Here is a 21,872-nt window from a genome sequence, read left to right as displayed (position 1 = left end):
AACATATTGCTCACCATACAGTGCATTCGGAAAATATTCAGACCCCTTTTTTCACATTTTGATACGTTACAGCATTATTCTAAAATTATTAAATAAAACATTTTTCTCATCAATCTACACACAATACCCAATAATGACAAAGTGAAATTCTTGGAAATGTATTAAAAAAAATAAACAGAAATACCTTATTTACATCAGTATTCGGACCCTTTGATATGAGACTCGAAATTGAGCTCAGGTGCATCCTGTTTCCACTGATCATCCTTGAGATGATATACAACTGGTTTGGAGTCCACCTTTGGTAAATTAAATTGATTGGACAATATTTGGAAAGGCACATATCTGTCTATATAAGATCCCACAGTTGCCAGTGCATGTCAGAGCAAAAGCTAAGCCATGAGGTTAAAGGAATTGTCCGTAGAGCTCAGAGACAGGATTCTGTCGAGGCACAGGTCTGGGGAAGGGTACCAAAAAATATCTGCAGCATTGAAGGTCCCCAAGAACACATTGGCCTCCATCATTCTTAAATGGAAGATGAACGAGGGAAAGATGAACGGAGCAAAGTTCAGAGATCCTTAATGAAAACTTGCTCCAGAGCCCTCAGGACCTCAGACTGGGGTGAAGGTTCACCTTCCAATAGGACAAAGACCCTAACCTCAAAGGCAAGACAACGCAGGAGTGACTTCGGGACAAGTCTCTGAATGTCCTTGAGTGGCCCAGCCAGAACCCGGACTTGAACCCAATCGAACATCTCTGGAGACTTGAAAATAGCTGTGAAGCAACGCTCCCCATCCAACCTGATAGAGCTTGAGATGATCTGCAGTGAAGAATGGGATAAAGTCCCCAAATACAGGTGTGACCAGCTTGCAGTGTCATACCTAAGAAGACTCGAGGCTGTAATTGCTGCCAAAGGTGCTTTAACAAAGTACTGAGTAAAGGGTCTGAACACTTACGTAAATGTTATATTTCAATTTTAAATTAATTTATTTTTGCTTTGTCATTATGGGGTATTGTGTGCAGGTTGGTGAGGAAAAGCAACAATTTAATCCATTTTAGAATAAGGCTGTAACGTAACAAAATGTGGAAAATGTTAAGGGCTCTGAATACTTTCCAAATGCACTGTATGTTTGCTGCAGAGGGACAAGAGAGAGCCATGAGAAAGCAAGTTTTTATCAGTTAAACAAATTGGAGTTTTGTGCAGGTACAGCCAACTATCGCAAAAATAATATTGCGATATTGTCAAAACGATATATGGTCAGAAATAATATCCAGAAAATATGTAACTGTATCTATTTTTCCCCCCATCATTACTTTCAAACACTGTCTCTACAAGTGTGTAAACATTGCAAATTTTTCAAATGGGGTAATTTAACATATTTTAATCAATTTAACAACAAGGGAACCTCTGTTGAGCTAATCGTCTTTACTTTAGGGGAAACCATCAGTTTACTTCTGCACAGTCATTATCCTACGGCAACACCACAACAATGCAATTTACCACATAACAACAATTAACCATGCACGTCCTCTGGGCTTCTCTGGCTTATTAAAACCTCAACTCTTTCATTGTAATAAATGTTTATTGCCCAACATTAATTCCTCAAAATAACCCAAATCCAATTAGCCCTCAGCTCTTCATTATCGAAATAGGATTTTGTTTAGATAAAGGTTAATAAAATTGAAAAACCGAATGCAATTTTGCTGGATTCATGGGTCCATTTGAGTATGGGGAATATCACGAGTATGCCTCATTTGGCAAGAGTTTTTAAATACAAAGGACTACAGTCGTGGCCAAAAGTTTTGAGAATGACACAAATATTACATTTCACAAAGTCTGCTGCCTCAGTGTATTTAGATATTTTTGTCAGATGTTACTATGGAATACTGAAGTATAATTACAAGCATTTCATAAGTGTCAAAGGCCTTTGTTGACAATTACATGAAGTTAATGCAAAGAGTCAATATTTGCAGTGTTGACCCTTCTTTTTCAAGACCTCTCCAATCCGCCCTGGCATGCTGTCAATTAACTTCTGGACCACATCCTGACTGATGGCAGGCCATTCTTGCATAATCAATGCTTGGAGTTTGTCAGAATTTGTGGGTTTTCGTTTGTCCACCCACCTCTTGAGGATTGACCACAAGTTCTCAATGGGATTAAGGTCTGGGGAATTTCCTGGCCATGGACCCAAAATATCGATGTTTTGTTCCCCGAGCGACTTAGTTATCACTTTTGCAAGGTGCTCCATCATGCTGGAAAAGGCATTGATCGTCACCAAACTGTTCCTGGATGGTTGGGAGAAGTTGCTCTTGGAGGATGTGTTGGTACCATTCTTTATTCATGGCTGTGTTCTTAGGCAAAATTGTGAGTGAGCCCACTCCCTTGGCTGAGAAGCAACCCCACACATGAATGGTCTCAGGATACTTTACTGTTGGCATGACACAGGACTGATGGTAGCGCTCACCTTGTCTTCTCCGGACAAGCTTTTTTACGGATGCCCCAAACAATCGGAAAGGGGATTCATCAGAGAAAATGACTTTACCCCAGTCCTCAGCAGTCCAATCCCTGTACCTATTTGCAGAATATCAGTCTCTTCCTGATGTTTTTCCTGGAGAGAAGTGGCTTCTTTGCTGCCCTTCTTGACGCCAGGCCATCCTCCAAAAGTCTTCTAATCCTAGGTCAGAGGTTCAATTGGTTTGCTCAAAGTGATACCACTAGGTGGTGTATGACATTTCCACAACTGCATGACATACTATCAATTCACGTCTTTCCATGCCAAACATGTAGGCCTAGTTTCAAATATGTTTTTTCTACATATGTTATTTTTACACCATTACGCCATCTGCACATGAAGCACTTCCTGCTCACTCAAAGGGGGAAGAAATCGCCATTAAAAACAGATGGGATTTTCAGAGTTCATCTAAAAAGCAGCATGGAGACATGATTACAAGGAAATCAGGGTTTTGCTTTAATTACTTGTAATTCATAACAAACAAAGGATGACTAGGAGTGCCTGGTGTTGTTGGCACTAATGACAGTACTGCCATGTGCCGCTACTAACAATTCTTGGCAACCTTGTGTCACTGCTCCCGCTCTCCCAGTCTCCTTCATAGCCTCTAGTATTCCAAATGTTCACTTCCACTTCCACTCTGCAATCACAGTTCGTCTGCATTCCTCACTATTGGATTTCCATTCTGGGCGTGGAAAGTGACGAATACTTCTACCCAGGGACATGTTCACAGAATTAAGTTGAGTGTGAATCCAAAAACCTGCTAGAATGTATGTAGCACTTTCTTCTTAGTTAAACCAAACAGCTTGAACATAGTGGTTCACAGTTTACACACTTATTTTTGGCCTCTCTGGTTTATATGGACCCATCAACACAGCTTATTCAGTAGTAAACAAAACCACAATGCACTGTATGTTGCTAAGGGACCATTTCTGTTGACAGACTGAAGTACTGACCTAGAGTTCGCTTAACAGGGTGTGTGCGTTTATGTGTGTGTGTGTATGTGTGTTTGTGTGTGTGTACATGTGTGTGTACATGTGTGCACTGGCGTGAAACAGATACAGACTCATTATATGGAAAGGCAGCAGACACCCCAGCACATCTGACAAAATGATGGCTTTGCACTACAAAGCTTAAAATACAGGTAAGGTCAAAAGTATATATACAGTAATATTGTGGACAGATTGACAGAAAGACTTGCATGCAGCGCTCCTACACAGCATGTCACATGAACGAGTCAGTTCAACTTCATTTACATCTGTGTGTTTGAGAAATGGTACCTGAAAAACTACACAGGCAGGCTTTAGTGTGTTGCAATTGCTACATGTTGTTGCTCCTCTTAAATTGTATTTTATAGGATCGAAATTAATCAAGTCTGACATTGTCTTCTCAATAGCTCATTACAGTGACTTAAAGGTACTGTGACTCTAGCCATATCCATGGGGCAGCAGGTAGCCTAGTGGTTAGAGCATTGGGCCATTAACCAAAAGGATGCAAGATCAAATCCCAAAGCTGATAAAGTGAAAATCTGTCATTGTGCCACTGAACAAAGCAGTTAACCCACTGTTCCTAGTCTGTCATTGTAAATAAGAATTTGTTCTTAACTTACTTGCCTAGTTAAATAAATGTTTAATAAAATAATTTAGCTCCTAATTGCAACCTGCAGTACCCCGTTCGGCCTTCAACTTGAGTTAAGGCGTCCACATGCTTCCCATCTGGAACAGTTTGTGCATCACAGGAGGTTGGTGGCATGTTAAATGGGGAGGACAGACTCGTGGTAATGGCTGGAGTGGAATTAGTGGAATGATATCAAACACATAGTTTCTATTTTGAGGAAGTGTATGGCTATGGAGTTTCAAGATAGACAAAGAGTACGATTGCCTCTTTTTTCAATTCTTTCGAGCGAAGGTCTTTTAAGGGAGTATGCGAGCACACTCATTTGGCTCGCCTAACCGAACTCAAGAATGTGGAAAGCGTTGCTCAATGAGAGGGGACATCACTGAGGTAGCCTACAATGTCACTTCCTGGAGTAGCTCAAACTGTGCATGTTATATACCCCTGAGCCTCCATCTTAACCGACTTCATTTGGCTTCAATGCGCTATTGAGTCTTCACATAAGAATAGTGGTGTCACGTGATTAGGGCCATCACCGACAAAAACAAACCTTGGTTGACTGAGAGTCATCCTGTTCTTTCGACCAATCAACATTTAAAAATGTTTAAACTTATTTTTCCATATATAAAACCAACTTGTCTGATGCTTTAAGCAAACTGTTTGATAAAATAAAAAAGACAGAAATTACTCAAGAAAGAGCCCGATGGTCACACAGTGTAAAAAAAAAGAAAGACAGCGAGTGCCTGTGTGATTGACGCAGGTTGTCTCACTCTCCTCCCTAATGCAGTGAAAAGGCACCACAGCACAGCAAATGTTTATTGCACTGTCCGTGCTGAATCTGTAACATCATTTCAACCATTTAGTTAGCGAAATCCCAAATTTGCTTAGAAAAAGCATTCTGTAATCCCTCAACCTTTGCTCTCTTTACCTGAAACATGTAAGCATCGCATGCATGTGAACAATAGGGACTGACCTATGACCTATCATAATCACATTAAAAATAGTTTTTTACAAACTCCGAAAACAGTAATGTGGAGAGCAAAATGGATGCAGAGGACGTTAAAAAGAAACTTGAAGCGGGCAAATGTTTACTGGTTGCTTAGGAGGAAAAGGGGAAGTCAGATCTGTGGAAAACTACTGGAAATCAAAAAAAAGAAGGGTATAGGAACAAGCGTTGCATGACTATTATGTGTGCCAAACAATTACTGTTAGATGACAATATTATTTTTTCTGACCATTTGGAACAATGTAAACAACAAATAAATAAATATTCAGTGCATTCAGAAAGTATTCAGACCCCTTGACTTTTTCCACATTTTGTGATGTTACAGCCTTATTCTGAAATGGATTAAATAGTTTTTCCCTCATCAATCTACACACAATATTCCATAATGACAAAGCAAAATAAACGGGTTTCTAGATACTTTTGCAAATGTCTTAAAAATAAAAACCAGACATCACATTTATAAAAATATTCAGACCCTTTACTCAGTACTTTGTTGAAGCACCTTTGGCAGTGATTACAGCCTTGAGTATTCTTGGGTATAATGCTAAAAGCTTGACACACCTGTATTTGGGGAGTTTCTCCCATTCTTCTCTGCAGATCCTCTCAAGCTCTGTCAGGTTGGATGGGGAGAATTGCTGCACAGCTATTTGCAGGTCTCTCCAGAGATGTTCGAATGGTCTCTGGCTGGGCAATTCAAGGACATTCAGAGACTTGTCCCGAAGCCACTCCTGCGTTGTCTTGGCTGTGTGCTTATGGTCATTGTCCTGTTGGAAGGTGAACCTTCGCCCCAGTCTGAGGTCATGAGTGCTCTGGAGCAGGTTTTCATCAATGAGAGCTCTGTACTTTGCTCCGTTCATCTTTCCCTCGATCCTGACTAGTCTCCAGGTCCCTGCCGCTGAAAAACATCCCCACAGCATGATGATGCCACCACCATGCTTCACTGTAGGGATGGTGCCAGGTTTCCTCTACACTAACGCTTGGCATTCAGGACAAAGAGTTCAATCTTGGTTTCATCAGACCAGAGAATATTGTTTCTCATGGTCTGAAAATCCTTTAGGCAGAGATGGTTGTCCTTCTGGAACATTCTCCCATCTGCAGAGAGGAACTCTGCAGCTCTGTAAGAGTGTCCATCGAGTTCTTGGTCACCTCACTAACCAAGGCCCTTCTCCCCTGATTGCTCAGTTTAGCCGGGCAGCCAGCTCTAGGAAGAGCCTTGGTTGTTCCAAAATTCTTCCACTCAAGAATGACGGAGGGGGCCTCCAGAGTAACACAGCGGTCTAATGCACTGCATCACAGTGCTTGAGGCGTCACTACAGCCCCGGGTTTGATCCCAGTCTGTGTCACAGTCGGCCGTGACCGGGTGACCCATGAGGCGGGCGCACAATTGGCCCAGGGTCGTCCGGGTTAGGGGAGGGTTTGGCCGGCCCGGGATTTCCTTATCACGTCGTGCTCTAGCGACTACTTGCGGCGGGCCGAGCGCCTGAAAGCTGACTTCGGTTGCCAGTTGTACGGCGTTTCCACTGACACATTGGTGCGGCTGGCTTCTGGGTTAAGCGGGCAGTGTGTCAAGAAGCAGTGCGGCTTGGCAGGGTCGTGTTTCGGAGGACGCAGGGCTCTTGACCTTCGACTCTTCCGAGTACGTAGGGCAGTTGCAGAGATGGAACTAGACTGTAACTACCAATTGGATATCATGAAATTGGGGAGAAAAAGCGGGGAGGGTAAAAAGTTCAAAATGATATATATATTTTTTAAACAGGTTGATGGAAGCCACTGTGTTCTTGGGGACCTTCAATGCTGCAGAAATATTTTGGTATCCTTCCCAAGATCTGTGCCTCGACACTTTCCTGTCTCGGAGCTCTACGGATAATTCCTTCGACCTCATGGCTTGGTTTTTGCGATGACATGCACCTTTTCAAATCATGTCCAATCAATTGAATTTACCACAGGTGGACACCAATCAAGTTGTAGAAACATCTCAAGGATGATCAATGGAAACAGGATGCACCTGAGCTCAATTTCGAGTCTCATAGGAAAGGGTCTGAATACTTGGGTAAATAAAGTATTTAATTTTTTATTTGCAAACATTTTTAAAAAATGTTTTCGATTTGTCATTACGAGGTACTATGTGTAGATTGATGATGATTTTTTAAATTTAATCCATTTTAGAATAAGTCTGTAACGTAACAAAATCTGGAAAAGGGAAGGGGTCTGAATTCTTTCTGAATGCACTGTATATACAGTACCAGTCAAATATTTGGACACACCTACTCATTCAAGGGTTTTTCTATATTTGTACTATTTTCTAAATTGTTGAATAATAGTGAAGACATCAAAACTATGAAATAACACATGGTAACCGAAAAAATGTTAAACAAATCAAAATATATTTTATATTTGAGATTCTTCAAAGTAGCCAGCCTTTGCCTTGATGACAGCTTTGCACACTCTTGGCATTCTCTTAACCAGCTTCATGAGGTAGTCACCTGGAATGCATTTCAATTAACCGTGCCTTGTTAAGAGTTAATTTGTGGAATTTATTTCCTTCTTAATGCATTTGAGCCAATCAGTTGTGTTGTGACAAGGTAGGGGTGGTATACAGAAGTCCATATTATGGCAAGAACAGCTCAAATAAGCAAAGAGAAACAACAGTCCATTATTACTTTAAGACATGAAGGTCAGTCAATATGGAAAATGTCAAGAACTTTGAAAGTTTCTTAAAAACCATCAAGCGCTATGATGAAACTGGCTCTCATGAGGACCACCACAGGAAAGGAAGACCCAGAGTCACCTCTGCTGCAGAGGATAAATTCATTAGAGTTAACTGCACCTCAGGTTGCAGCTCAAAGAAATGCTTCACAGAGTTCAAGTAACAGACACATCTCAACATCAACTGTTCAGAGGAGACTCAGGCCTTCATGGTCGAATTGATGCAAAGAAACAACTACTAAAGGACACCAATAATAAGAAGAGACTTGCTTGGGCCAAGAAACACAAGCAATGGACATTAGACTGGTGGAAGTCGGTCTTTTGGTCTGATGAGTCCAAATTTGCAATTTTTGGCTCAAACCGCCATGTATTTGTGAGACGTAGAGTAGGTGAACGGATGATCTCCACATGTGTGGTTCTTGCTGTGAAGCATGGAGGAGGTGGTGTGATGGTGTGGGGGTGCTTTGCTGGTGACACTGTCTGTGATTTATTTAGAATTCAAGGCACACTTAACCAGCATGGCTACCACAGCAATACACCATCCCATCTGGTTTGCGACTATCATTTGTTTTTCAGAAGGACAATGACCCAACACACCTCCACAGGCTGTGTAAGGGCTATTTGAGATGGTTTGTGATGAGTTGGACCGCAGAGTGAAGGAAAAGCAGCCAACAAGTGCTCAGCATATGTGGGAACTCCTTCAAGACTATTGGAAAAGCATTCCAGGTGAAGCTGGTTGAGAGAATGCCAAGAGTGTGCAAAGCTGGCATCAAGGCAAAGGTTGGCTATATGATTGTGTATGTGTTATTTCATAGTTTTGATGTCTTCACTATTATTCTATGGTGTAGAAAATAGTACAAATAAAGAAAAACCCTTGAATGAGTAGGTGTTCTAAAACTTTTGACCGGTAGTGTATATTTGCCTTTAAAGTTGGAGAACATCGACCGGTATTTCCATCAATGAATAAAAAGCGTTATTTATTTTTTAAGATACCGAAGAAGCTATTTAATTCACCCTCCATAAACCCAATCCCGACAGTGTCTATTTCATATCCAAATGTTTAGCTAGCTAGTTAACGTTTACATATATTCGCTAGCTAGCACAACATAGCTACTTAGCTAGATAGTGCAGTGTCCTTAGCTAGCTAGCTCGGCAGCTAACACAGGCAGTTATTTTATGTAAACTAGCTAATCCATTGTGATTTAATTATAATATCAATACTAGCTAAAGTGGTTAACTAGCTTGGAGGAAGTATTTAGTGTTTTGTGCATTGTGTCTGTGCACTTAGCTAGCTACCATCCCATAGCCTACATTGCATACGAAGTCTGACTGATTCAACCGTGGATGTACAGAGAAAATGCCGTTGCCATTTTAAAAGTAGAAATGGTTAGTTCGTCACTACCGTATCGTCATGCAGCAAGTACCGCTTTTGTTGTAGCAAGATAAGGAACGGCCTCCCACTGTGATAAGTAACAATCGGCAGATTCTCGGTGTGTTTCATGCTTTAGTGTCTGTTCATTTTTTTTTAACCTTTATTTAACTCGGCAAGTCAAGTAAGAACAAATTATTTTCAATGACAGCCTAGGAACAGTGGGTTAACTGCCTTGTTCAGGGGCAGAACAACCGATTTTTACCTCATCATCAAGACATTGAAGTCATGTGGAATGTGCCAATGTGCCAATGTACTGTATCGTGATAAAATGTAATCATGAGGTCCCTGCCAATACCCAGCCCTAGTAATTTACACCACGTCAATGTTGAAGAATGAGATTTATACTTCTTTATTCTTCTAATTGCCAAGAACAGGCCTGTATAAATATCTGACAGGGTGATGTCAGATCAGATGGAGTCGTTTCTTCCACAGCCAGTGTGACTAAAGCATTCTTCACCACTTCCTCTCTCCCACTTCCTGAGTGGCATGAAAAACTCACATGGTCCATTTCCTGCTGTTCTCTTCTCACACAGACCCTCTATCTCCACAATTGAGGACCAGGCCACCAGGGACACCATACAAAATCACAAAATGACATAGCAGTATCAGATAGAAGAATTTATATCTACCTCCATCAGCCAAGTTAGTTTTACCACAACAGTAGCACCACAGCACAACTGAGTCATTGAAATGTATGCATCCACTACTATTGATATGGTAGGCTTCTGTAATCAGTAGACCTTGTACTGTTGTGTTGTATCACTCTTTGGTGGCCATAGCATGTTAGCATATTAGCTGTGTTTGAACTAGGCCTATTCTTTCTTTCAGTATTCTTTATGAAAGTATCACGCCCCACCTTCACACATGCTAGCTGTGACCTGATGTGCACCCTAAAGCCCCTAAAACTGTCGCAAAATTTGAATCACTGAGGTATAACAATCCCTTCCTGTGTGTGTGTGTGTGTGTGTGTGTGTGTGTGTGTGTAAAAAGTGACAGTTATCAGCCTGCTGTCTGCCACCATTCAAAGCATGGTTGAGCCAGCAGCCACACACACACACACACACACACACACACACACACGCACACACACGCACACGCACACGCACACACACACACACGCACACACACACATTGAACTCTGTGTGACCTTTGAGATACTGATCTACACTAATCCTTTTGCTATAGCTAAAAGAGAGCATTGGTGAAAAGGAGCATGGCATTCTAGGAATTTGGCAGTCATACGTCTATACTGTCACCTGATCATATGAAAGTTCACATAAGGTACGCTAGTGTGGTTACAATGTAAGATGTTGTTTACTTGATGTTGTTTACTTGGCACGAAGACAAATTTTACGCCTACATCATGGATTTCCATCTTCAGCCTGAGAAACTTTAGCTAGTAGTCCCAACAGAATTCCAGAACATGAACAGAAACCATGTAACCACAACAGCGAAAATAATATAGGATATCTCCCATGAGAAATGTAATCTCATCCAAAATATTTCATTTAGGCAAATGATACACTATTTTGTTCTCCAATGCTTTGAGCAACCATTAACATTGTGAATCAAGGGGTCCAGGAACCCTCCACAATGACAGTCTATTATTCCACCCTACTGTATAATCTCTTATGTCACTTGTCTATTTATCATGTAAACCTTGGCATGGTATGGTAGCTAGGGTATTTATGCAATAAGTTAGGACATACATTCATACACATTTTATTTGTGCAAGTCTAATCATTAATATAATCTATATGACATATGGGCTAGGCCAGTGTTTCCAAATCCAATCCTCGCGTACACCCAACAGCACACATTTTTGTAACATTTCTAATTCACATGCATATAAATTACACACGTGTAAATGTGAAATAGGATTAAAATAAAATAGACAAATGTAAGCCCTCAAAGAGTTGAATCAGTTGAGTTGGTCTGGGGCTAGAACTAAAATGTGTGCTGTTGGAGGTACTCGAAGACTGGAGTTGGCAAACACTGGGCTAGGCTACAGTATGTATTTGACAAATCAACCAACTCCAGATTTGGAGGAGATTAAGTTCCAAATATTTTCCCTATATTGTACAATCATGTCATCAGTCATACCACCTAAATTGCTTCACACATGAAGTCAGAGAGCAGTCTCAAAATGTGTCAATGTCAACATTATTATTATGCTGACATGCTTTGAGAGCAGCTCTATTCAAATATTCTGCCTCTCAATTAATTCAATTGGCCTTAACCAATTTTACACCTAACTGAAACAAGTTTTCACTTATGTGAACCGAATCAAAATCTTTATTTGAGATTCACTTACATTAAACGAGTTGAAATACCGCTTAGCATTTACTCAGTTATTAAGACAGTATAACCCACATAATCCTCCAGTTATCAAGGGATCTTGGGGTACATATGGTGGCACACTTCACTCTCTCTCTCTCTCTCTCTCTCTCTCTCTCTCTGAGGTCACAATTTACTCTGGAATGCAAAGGAGGGGGCTCTAGGTCTGGAAAACCGGATCTCCTGAATTCCTTTAAAATGACTTCACTCCTTCTATTCATTCCGTTAGAAGTCAAAGGTGCTTGGCGGTTATACTTTGATAACCGCAAACATGGGGCAACCAAAAATGACTCATACATGACATTTGTAACAGACAACCTGATAAAAGTGGCCTTAACCTTAACCTTAAATTCATCTGAGGTGTTATCCTGATGTCCTTGGCTGTTATTTTGTGTCCACATCACAAACCAGAGCCCAGATAGTGTTGTTGTGACGTTATCCTGCCGGTGACTCAATAAACAAACACAGCTTTCAAATGTTTGTCTCCTCATCAGAGTCGCTTTCAACAGGTCAGACTGAGCCTTTCGCTGAAGTCTAAAGGATACCCACGCTAAATAGGATCATACTGCCCTGCCACCACAACTCTCAGTGGCGCTGCTTTGAAATGACAACCTCCACCTCTAATCCACCTTAAAAACAGACTCGTCACTATCCCTAAATTCTGGCCTCGATCCACACACATTCCCACTGATCACAGACAATCTCTGAATCTCTTTCTCTGGAAGAAATCAAGGGTGGCAAAGTCAGGGAAAGTGTTGGGAAATATTTTGGCGTGTATATAAGCCTGCGTGCATCTAGGCATGCATGTGCAAAGAGGGGAGAAAAAAGGAGGGAAAAACTAAAAGTCAGATCAAGGCTCCACCCAGGGATGAATGATTACTTCCTCCCTCCACTCTCAGGCCATCTGGGTTAGCAAGAGCCAGAGCAGCCAGAGCACAGGCCTGCATCTCTTTGCCTTGGCTGCACTGTTGAGGATTAGGCAACACTCGTGAACATGCCTGAGACCTCTTAAGGATTGTGTAGCTCGTACTGAGCTCACCGAATGAGAGTCCTGGGATGACATCAGCATTCAGCAAGGCAGTAGTGAGGCAGCACCTAAGAACACTAAAAACCGGGCTGTGGTGTCAACGAATGGAAGGCATTGGCTGGGCGACTGGAGGACATTTAAGAGTTACATGGTGTTGTTCTCTACATCCACAACATTTAAATACTACATGAACAGCACCCTCTCAGGAGACCATGGGGGTTCTAGTCCTAATATGTCATTACAGTCCACAAAACACAGGGGTTTTCTGCTGGCTAGAAATCACAGCCATTCTATTTACGTTAGTTAACCCTGCTGGAACACATACCAGAGATTACAAGTTTTGTGCCTCCAGCATTGCACCCCATTCCAACCCCTCCCCACTGCCTGCAACCCAAGGGCTAGAGCAATTATTTATTTGTTATGTTTGTACTTCTCGTCACAGTCATTCTAGGGCTGGGAATTGCTAGAGACCTCGCGATACAATATCACAATACTTAGGTGCCAATACGATATGTATTGTGATTTGATACTGTGATTTTATTGCGATTTGATGATTCAAACATATCGCTCACCATATATCTGCTGCAGAGGGACAAGAGAGAGCCACGAGAAAACACACTTTGATCAGTCATGGAAATAAAAGTGCTGAAAACAAATTGGCACCCTATTTAAAAAGAAGATGGAAAACTCGCTATGAAGGAAAAATATGGGAGTTTTGGTATAGGTACAGCCAACTAGCGCAAAAAGAATATTGCAATATTGTCAAAGCGATGCAATACTAAATATATCATCAAAAATAATATCCCGATATGTAACTAGCTATTTATTTATTGTACACAGAACTCTGTGTGGCTGCTCCTCTGGTCTAGAGTCTCAGCCTGAGGCAACGAGAGGTTTGAAATTGCAGAAGCCCAATGGAGCAGCTCATCAATGGACAGATTCTTCCAGTCCCAACAGCCCCACTGCTCAATCGCAGTCAGGACATAGTTGAGTAAAAATTGGAAGGACATATTTGGTAAACAAAGTCGTAAAGTCGGCCAGATAGCCATCCTGCTCTTTAATGTTAGGCTAAACGGATAATCTTCTTTACCTTCTTCATCTTCTTTACCTTAGTGGTGGCCAAGGTTAGGGCATTGTCCTGGATAACTCATCATCTCTCTTGATCAACAGATTAACTGAATGAACTCGCTGTCATACTAGACTTAACTACCTAACATGCTGGCCTTGTACAGGAACCTTTCCCAGGTTACACTACAGTAAGTCAGTGATAGGAAATGGAGCAGTGTCAAGACACGTGATCAGCTCAACTGTAGGGCTACATCCTGGTTGAGCAGAGGCAACTTTGCCTTATTTGACTTTTGCTCAAGGAGCTTACAAACAGCAGGGCAAGAACAGTCCACTGACAACTCTGGTGGCACAGAAAACCCTGTGGCGGGAAGTGGCAAAAGTTCAACTTTTTTCGATTCAAGCGGCAGAGGCAAATACCCGGCTGTGTTCCCATGTAGAATTTCCACTTTCCTTCCCCTTGCGTTTCTGCCGCTGTTTGTAACATGCTTCTTTTACAGCCCATCTTTCCAACCAGTTCTAGTTTCCCACAGGGTGAGTGGAGCGGTCATTATGATGACCACACTGAAGAGAGACCACATCCCTTCAGTGTTGTAATTAAGACATGGGAAGAGTCCACCTTAAAAAGATCCTGAGAGTGTCCTACATACACTGGTGACTAATTATTACAGAACATGGTTAATTTTGAGGAAAACTTTGTTGAAGTTAATTCAGTCAAAGTAGTTTGTGAAATACGAATAATGATGTATTCCCCACTTAAATTTAAACAAGAGATGAGGTGCTCTGGGCAGTAAAAGCTCAATAGACCCTAGGGACCCTACGATCACACAGTGTCAAAACTATACACCTCCTATATCAACCAGTGTGTGGTTAACTAAACAACCCTAGACACTGTACCAGACTACACTTAGTGGACAATTTATTAGGTACACCACCAGGTTCACGAAAATGGTTCGCTCCTACAGACAGTGTGTCACGTGACCATGGCTTGCTATATAAAAGGACAGACAGGCATCGAGGCATTCAGTTACTGTTCAATTGAATGTTACAACGGGCAAAACGAATGCGCGCCGGTTCCAGTGTCTCAGAAACGGACGGCATCCTGGGCTTTTCACGCACAACAGTATCACAATACTAGGATTTACTAGGATTTACAGAGAACGGTGCGACAAACAAAAAACATCCAGTCAGCGGCAGTCCTGTGGCCAAAAACAGTTAGTTGATGAGAGGTCGAAGGAGAATGGCAAGAATCGTGCAAGCTAACAGGCAGGCACAAATAGGCAAATAAAGACGCAGTACAACAGTGGTGTGGAGAACGGCATCTCGGAATGCACAACCCGGTGTGGTCGCAGCAGACGACCACACCGGGTTCCACTCCTATCAGCTAAAAACAAAAAGAAGCAGCTCCAGTGGGCACGCAATCACCAACTCTGGACAATTGAGGAGTGGAAAAACATTGCCTGGTCCGATGAATCTCGGTTCCTATTGCGTCATGCTGATGGCAGAGTCAGGATTTGGCGTAAGCAGCACTAGCGGTTCTGGGGGGGGTGGCTCCCCTAAATGTGGAGTACGAAATAATTTATACATAACACATTTTTGCTATCGTTCTTTTTTTACATCCGTTATTAGACAGTGGCAACGATGATGATTATGAACATGGTCTTTTGCCTGCTAATGGTGAAGAAAATGATATGACAACAATAGCGTCTAATGTAACTGGCCCCTCTAACAGTACAACTGGCCCCAGCTTGGCCCCCCCAGTTGAAATGGTCTAGAACCGCCACTGGTAAGCAGCATGAGTCCATGACGCCATCCTGCCTGGTGTCAACGGTATAGGCTGGTGTAGATGGTGTAATGGTGTGGGGAATGTTTTTCTGGCACACGTTAGGTCCCTTGATACCAATTGAGCAATGTTTCCACGCCCTGAAGAATTCAAGTTGTTCTGGAGGCAAAGGGGTGTCCAACCCAGTACTAAATGGGTGTACCTAATAAACTGGACACTGAGTGTATATCAACCAGTGTGGGGGTACACTAAACAACGCTAGACACTGTGCCAGACTATAATCAACTAGTGTGTGGGTAACTAAACAACGCTAGACACTGTATCAGACTAGGCCGATAGGGAGACTCCACAGCTGAATTTAAGAATGAAATAAAGTCTGTTAGATACAAGCTATCAGTTATTATCAACAAGTAACTTAGCTGCCTAGCCTATGCACTGTTGCTTTGTGGTTGTTCATGTCATAGCGCTGATAATACCGTTTAGTTTGGCTCAGGTTTTATCTATAATGCTGACACTCATGCACAGCACAAAAGACTGCTCTGCAAACCACAAGGTCTTGTTCTGCCCTCATGGTCAGCAAGTTGCTGACCTTTCCACTTAATCCGTCTCTGCAACATGAATGCTTTGAGGTTCAAACTATCAACTCTAATGGAGACCATTTCAAAGGCCTCACCTTGTACTTGTAGGAAAGACTTAGATCAAAAAGCATACAAATGCTCAGGGTTTTCAAAAGTAACTTAAGTGAAATACGAGCAGCCATCTAGGCTAAAATGTGGCTATTACATTAAATAGTAATACGATTCCCATTTGGAGCTGCCAGCCCATCAATAGATATGTTTAAGTGTGTCTTGCAACACAGGGACGCAGTGCATGACATGTGATGTAGTCAACTCTCCATGGTTACTTGAGTGAGCAGTGGGGTTGGTTCATAAACTGTTGTGATGGATTGACTTTAACACACGGGCTTACAATTGAGGTGACTGATTAAAAAGGTCTAATGCACAACAGTAAAACCGGAAATGGGGCATGCGCATGAATTCCTTTGCATGGCTTTCAACACCCGAACTTATGAGTTGTAAAGCTGATTCACTCATAAGTAGCATGCAAAAACTATGTAACAATTGACCTAACTTGGTCAAAATTACATTATATTGCAATGGGAAGTCTGTATATCAGTTAATCCTTGAATGTCAAATAGCAGGACACAGTTCAGATTAACTTTTCAAAGGAAGTTGACTAATGCATAACTCAGAAAATACCTACCAGTTTTTTGTTTTTACTTTCATCCTCTTTTTCTTTCTTTTTATTAGGTTTATTAGGATCCTCTCCACCACTTGCTTGATCCATTTTGAGATTTAGTTCCTGTAAAGACTTCAAGAAGACTCCTCAAAAGTAAACTTCACCACTCTTGTGAACACTTTCAAAAATACCAGAGTTAGGTTTCCTCAAAACCCATGCCATTCAAGTTGGCTTAAAATAAAAATCTTGGTTAAAAGTATTCCAAATTACAGTCAGTTTGTTCTTATAATTGTATCCAGCTGAGAAGTAAAACACTTTTGCTTGACGAAGAAAGGTGTGGCAGGGTAGCCCTGTATCCATCCAGACGTCCCTTTATCACAGTAGCAACTGTCTCAGTCCAAACCGCAAAGAAATCTATCGCAAAAAGAACAAATTCTATTTTAGAATGTCAATCGTTCTCACCTGTAGTGCACAAATGTTTATCTAAAATCACTGTACCGCTCCATGTTGACACCTGCTTTCAGGAATAACCTACTTATTATGCAGGTACCTTTCCTGTAAATAGCGTACATCATAATACCGTACAGCAATGTGTTAAAAACAGCCAGTCAACGGTTTGTTTTAAGAAGAAACAAAATGTTGCCTTTTACTTGCGTGGAATACAGTTAAATAAACGCATTACTGTTACCCAAACAAACTTAGTAGCTGACTATGTAGCATGGATAGTAACAATGTAACAACCCAATACAAATGTAGCAGTGTTACCATGATCATATGGAGAGTTTACACTGTCAAGACACATTGTAACATGCAACATTACTGCCAACAAATCCAAAATAGAAATGAAATGTATTTGAAATATCAAACATTTTATAGGATAGGAAAACCACCGTTGCTGCCTAAGCGCTTACTTTAGAAATGCATTACAAAATGGGGAGCGAATACATTTTATTTTACATGAATAGCTTCAATAAACTTAATTGACTTGCTGCAATCGCTTAAAATTGTAAACAATGTAACAATTAAATAAATCTGCCAAAGACAACTCACAAAATACCATCCCAAGCTTACCATTTCAACCAAACATGAGAGCCAGGCCCACTGTAGTTCTGCTCACCGACCATTCCGATTCGCCCACGAGCCATGTGAGGAAGCAAGGATTCCGTCAGCCATTGGTCACATCAGCGATCACTCGGGGGTCGGGTGGCTGGCGTCAACGAGGAGGAGACGATTGTTGAAATGGAGAGGTCAGACTGATTTCACAGCGACTGGATAGGGTTTAATCATAAAAGGCTTGCAGCGGATATTAAAGAAATCCAGCAAGCGAGGGCGCGCGCGCGCATGTCCGTTTCTGTTCATCGTGGCATGTTTGTGAGAGACAGATAGCGCGAAAGCACGAAACGAACACAATAGTTTGCTTATAATTTGATATAGCAAAACGACAAATGGAGGAAAACAATTCAATAATATTTTAGACTGATCCAATATAAATCAAACTCTACTCCACTAACTCCATTTTTTATTTTTTTTTACTTAATTTGGGATCACAACTATAGCTGGATTTGCATGTTTGAATACATAATCACATGAGATATTTAATATTTAAAAGTCTGATTACAGTCAGACTTATTTTGTCCCATGACAGGACATTTTAAAGTATCGCCATCATGCATGGTCTGCCTTACAGGAATACAGTTACTGGAGCAGAAATCTGTCCCCCACAGGCCACAGACTGCAGGTGCCATTTTCCCACAGACATCTATTGATGTGCCATTCTGAATCATCCAGACATTGATTTACAACAGAGTACACACGATGGAAGCAAATTGATGCAATGTATTGTGGCCGTTACTTTGAGATGAGTTAAAATGTATTGGAAATGCATGTACATTTAAATAGGGGTACAAATCAACTTGTTGTGTACACAGTTTTGCAGTTCAGAGCTGCAGAGAAATGCTTATGTTTCTATCACTGGGGCTCCCGAGTGGTGTAGCGGTCTAAGGCACTGCATCTCAGTGGTTCAAATCCAGGCTGCATCACATCCGGCTGTGATTGGGAGTCCCATAGGGGCGGTGCACAATTGGCCCAGCGTCGTCCAGGTTTGTCCGGGGTTGGCCGTCATTGTAAATAAGAATTAGTTCTTAACTGCCTTGCCTAGTTAAATAATAATAATAATAAGCTCCAACAACACAGCAATACACAAAATTCAAAAGAAGAAGAAAAAAACGAACAAGAAATTAAGAGATATCAGAATGAGCAATGTCCAGAATATAATTATGTATGTGAATGGTGTGTACTGTACAGACATTGTGGGCAGAATATCAATAGAAAAGGTGTGTACAGTAGGATGAGCCATGACTAGATACAATTCAGACACAGTGGTAAAACATTATGTAAACATTATGAAAGTGACCAGTGTGAAATGTCTATGTACAGTTGATGTCGGAAGTTTACATACACTTAGGTTGGAGTCATTAAAACCAATTTTTCAACCACTTCACAAATTTCTAGTGAACAAACTATAGTTTTGGCAAGTCGGTTAGGACATCTACTTTGTGCATGACACATGTAATTTTTGTTTACAATTGTTTACAGACAGATTATTTCACTTGTAATTCACTGTATCACATTTCCAGTGGATCAGAAGTTTATATACACTAAGTTGACTGTGCCTTTAAACAGCTTGGAAAATTCCAGAAAATGATGTCATGGCTTTAGAAGCTTCTGATAGGCTAATTGTGTCAAGCTCTGACCTAAGAGAGCTGTTTTTTCTCTGTTCAGTTAGGTCAGGGTGTGATAGGGGGTGGGCATTCTATGTTGTTTTGTTTCTATGTTTTGGCCGGGTATGGTTTCCAATCAGAGGCAGCTGTCTTTTGTTGTCTCTGATTGGAAGCCATACTTAGGCAGCCTTTTTTCCCCTTGGTTTTCGTGGGTAGTTGTTTTCTGTTTCGTTGTATTTACCTGACAGAACTGTTGGCTGTCATTTTGTTTATTTTGTCTAGTGTTCGTTTTCATAAAAAAAATAACAATGAGCACTCAACACGCTGCGCCTTGGTCTCCTCTATATGACGCCCATTACAGAACTACCCACCACGATTGGATCAAGCGGCGTGCCCAGGCAGAGATGGATACCTGGTCGATGAAGGAGTGGACCGAAAGGAGAAACTGGACTTGGGGCCAGGTAATAGACAGGTATCGTAGCCTACCGGGGAAGAACGAGTGGCAGCCCCCACAAAAAATTTTGGGGGGCACACGGGTAGTTTGGCTGGGCCAGGGGTGAGACCTGAGCCAACTCCCCGTGCTTATTGTGGTGAGCATGTGCCTGCCTCTCGCACTCTCCCCCCAGTGCACCTCCATAGCCCAGTACGTCCTGTGCCAGCTCCTCACACTCTCCCTCCAGTGCGCCTCCATAGCCCAGTACGTCCTGTGCCTGCTCCTCGCACTCTCCCTCCAGTGCGCCTCCATAGCCCAGTACGGCCGGTGCCTGCTCTGAGCACCCGGTCCTCAGTGCGTCTCTCTAGTCTGGTGAGACCTGTTCCAGCTCCACGAGAAAAGCCTCCAGTGATAATCTATGGTCCGAAGCCTGTAGAGATGATCCATGGCACGAAGCCTCCAGTGATGATCCATGACGCGGAGCCTGTAGGGATGTTCCATGGCACAAATCCTCCAGAGGTAATCCATGGCCCGGAGCCTGTAGGGATAATCCATGGCCCGGAGCCTGTAGGGATAATCCATGGTCCGGAGCCTGTAGGGATAATCCATGGCAAGAAGCCTGTAGGGATGATCCATGGCCTGGAGCCTGTAGAGATGATCCATGGCACAAAGCCTCCAGTGATGATCCATGGTGTGGAACCTGATCCACGGTGACGCTCCCCAGTCCGGAGCCTCCGGCGACGCTCCCCAGTCCGGAGCCTCCGGCGACGCTCCGCAGCCCCGAGTCTTCGGCAACGCTCCGCAGCCCCGAGTCTTCAGCGGCGGCCTGCAGCCCAGAGTCTTCAGCGGCGGTTGGCGTTCCAAAGCCTCCGGCGATGATCCACGGTCTGGTTCCTCCGGACACACAGAAGCGGGGGGATCAGCGAGCGGTGGGGGTGCTATGCCCTGAACCAGAGCCGCCGGCAAGTTCAGGTGCCCACCCGGACCCTCCCCTATAGGTTCAGGTTTGTGGCCGGGAGTCTGCACCTTTGGGGGGGGGGGGGGTACTGTCACGCTCTGACCTAAGAGAGCTGTTTTTTCTCTGTTTAGTTAGGTCAGGGTGTGATGGGGGTGGGCATTCTATGTTGTTTTGTTTCTATGTTTTGGCCGGGTATGGTTTCCAGTCAGAGGCAGCTGTCTTTCGTTGTCTCTGATTGGAAGCCATACTTAGGCAGCATTTTTTCCCCTTGGTTTTCGTGGGTAGTTGTTTTCTGTTTCGTTGTATTTACCTGACAGAACTGTTGGCTGTCATTTTGTTTATTTTGTCTAATGTTCGTTTTCATAAAAAATTAACGATGAGCACTCAACACGCTGCGCCTTGGTCTCCTCTATATGACGCCCGTTACAAATTGACATAATTTGAGTAAATTGGAGGTGTACCTGTCAAGGCCTACCTTTAAACTCAGTGCCTCTTTGGTTGGCATCATGGGAAAATCAAAAGAAATCAGCCAAGACCTCAGAAAAACAACTGTAGACCTCCGCAAGTCTGGTTCATCCTTGGGAGCAATTTCCAAATGCCTGAAGGTACCACGTTCATCTGTACAAACAATAGCACGCGAGCATAAACACCATGGGACCACACAGCTGTCATACCGCTCAGGAAGGAGACGCATTCTGTCTCCTAGAGATGAACATACTTTGGTGCGAAAAGTGCAAATCAATCCCAGAACAACAGCAAAGGACCTTGTGAAGATGCTGGAGGAAACAGGTACAAATGTATCTATATCCACAGTAAAACAAGTCCCATATCGACATAACCTGAGGCACTGCTCCAAATCCGCCATAAAAAGCCAGACTTCGGTTTGCAACTCCACATGGGGACAAAGATCGTACTTTTTGGAGAAATGTCCTCTGGTCTGATGAAACAAAAATAAAACTGTTTGGCCATAATGACCATCGTAATGTTTGGAGGGAAAAGGGGGAGGCTTGCAAGCCGAAGAACACCATCCCAACTGTGAAGCACG

The 21,872-nt window shown here is 42.4% G+C and overlaps 1 protein-coding gene across 1 annotated transcript in view; it reads right to left on the bottom strand.

Moving 5' to 3' along the window:
- LOC115205051 (protein diaphanous homolog 2) overlaps positions 1-17,875 on the bottom strand; it is a 675,845-nt gene extending 657,970 nt beyond the window's left edge. The window contains exons 1-2 of the mRNA XM_029770617.1: positions 17,788-17,875; positions 16,741-17,130 (exon numbers count right to left, since the gene is read on the bottom strand). Of these exons, the coding sequence (XP_029626477.1) occupies positions 16,741-16,824 (84 nt within the window). The 5' untranslated portion in view covers positions 16,825-17,130; positions 17,788-17,875. The remainder of the gene's footprint in view (positions 1-16,740; positions 17,131-17,787) is intronic.
- Between the last annotated feature and the right edge of the window lie 3,997 nt (positions 17,876-21,872).

Source organism: Salmo trutta, chromosome 13 (assembly GCF_901001165.1).
Source record: "Salmo trutta chromosome 13, fSalTru1.1, whole genome shotgun sequence".
In the NCBI taxonomy this organism is placed as follows: Eukaryota; Metazoa; Chordata; class Actinopteri; order Salmoniformes; family Salmonidae; genus Salmo; species Salmo trutta.
This window is presented reverse-complemented; position numbering and strand designations above follow the sequence as displayed.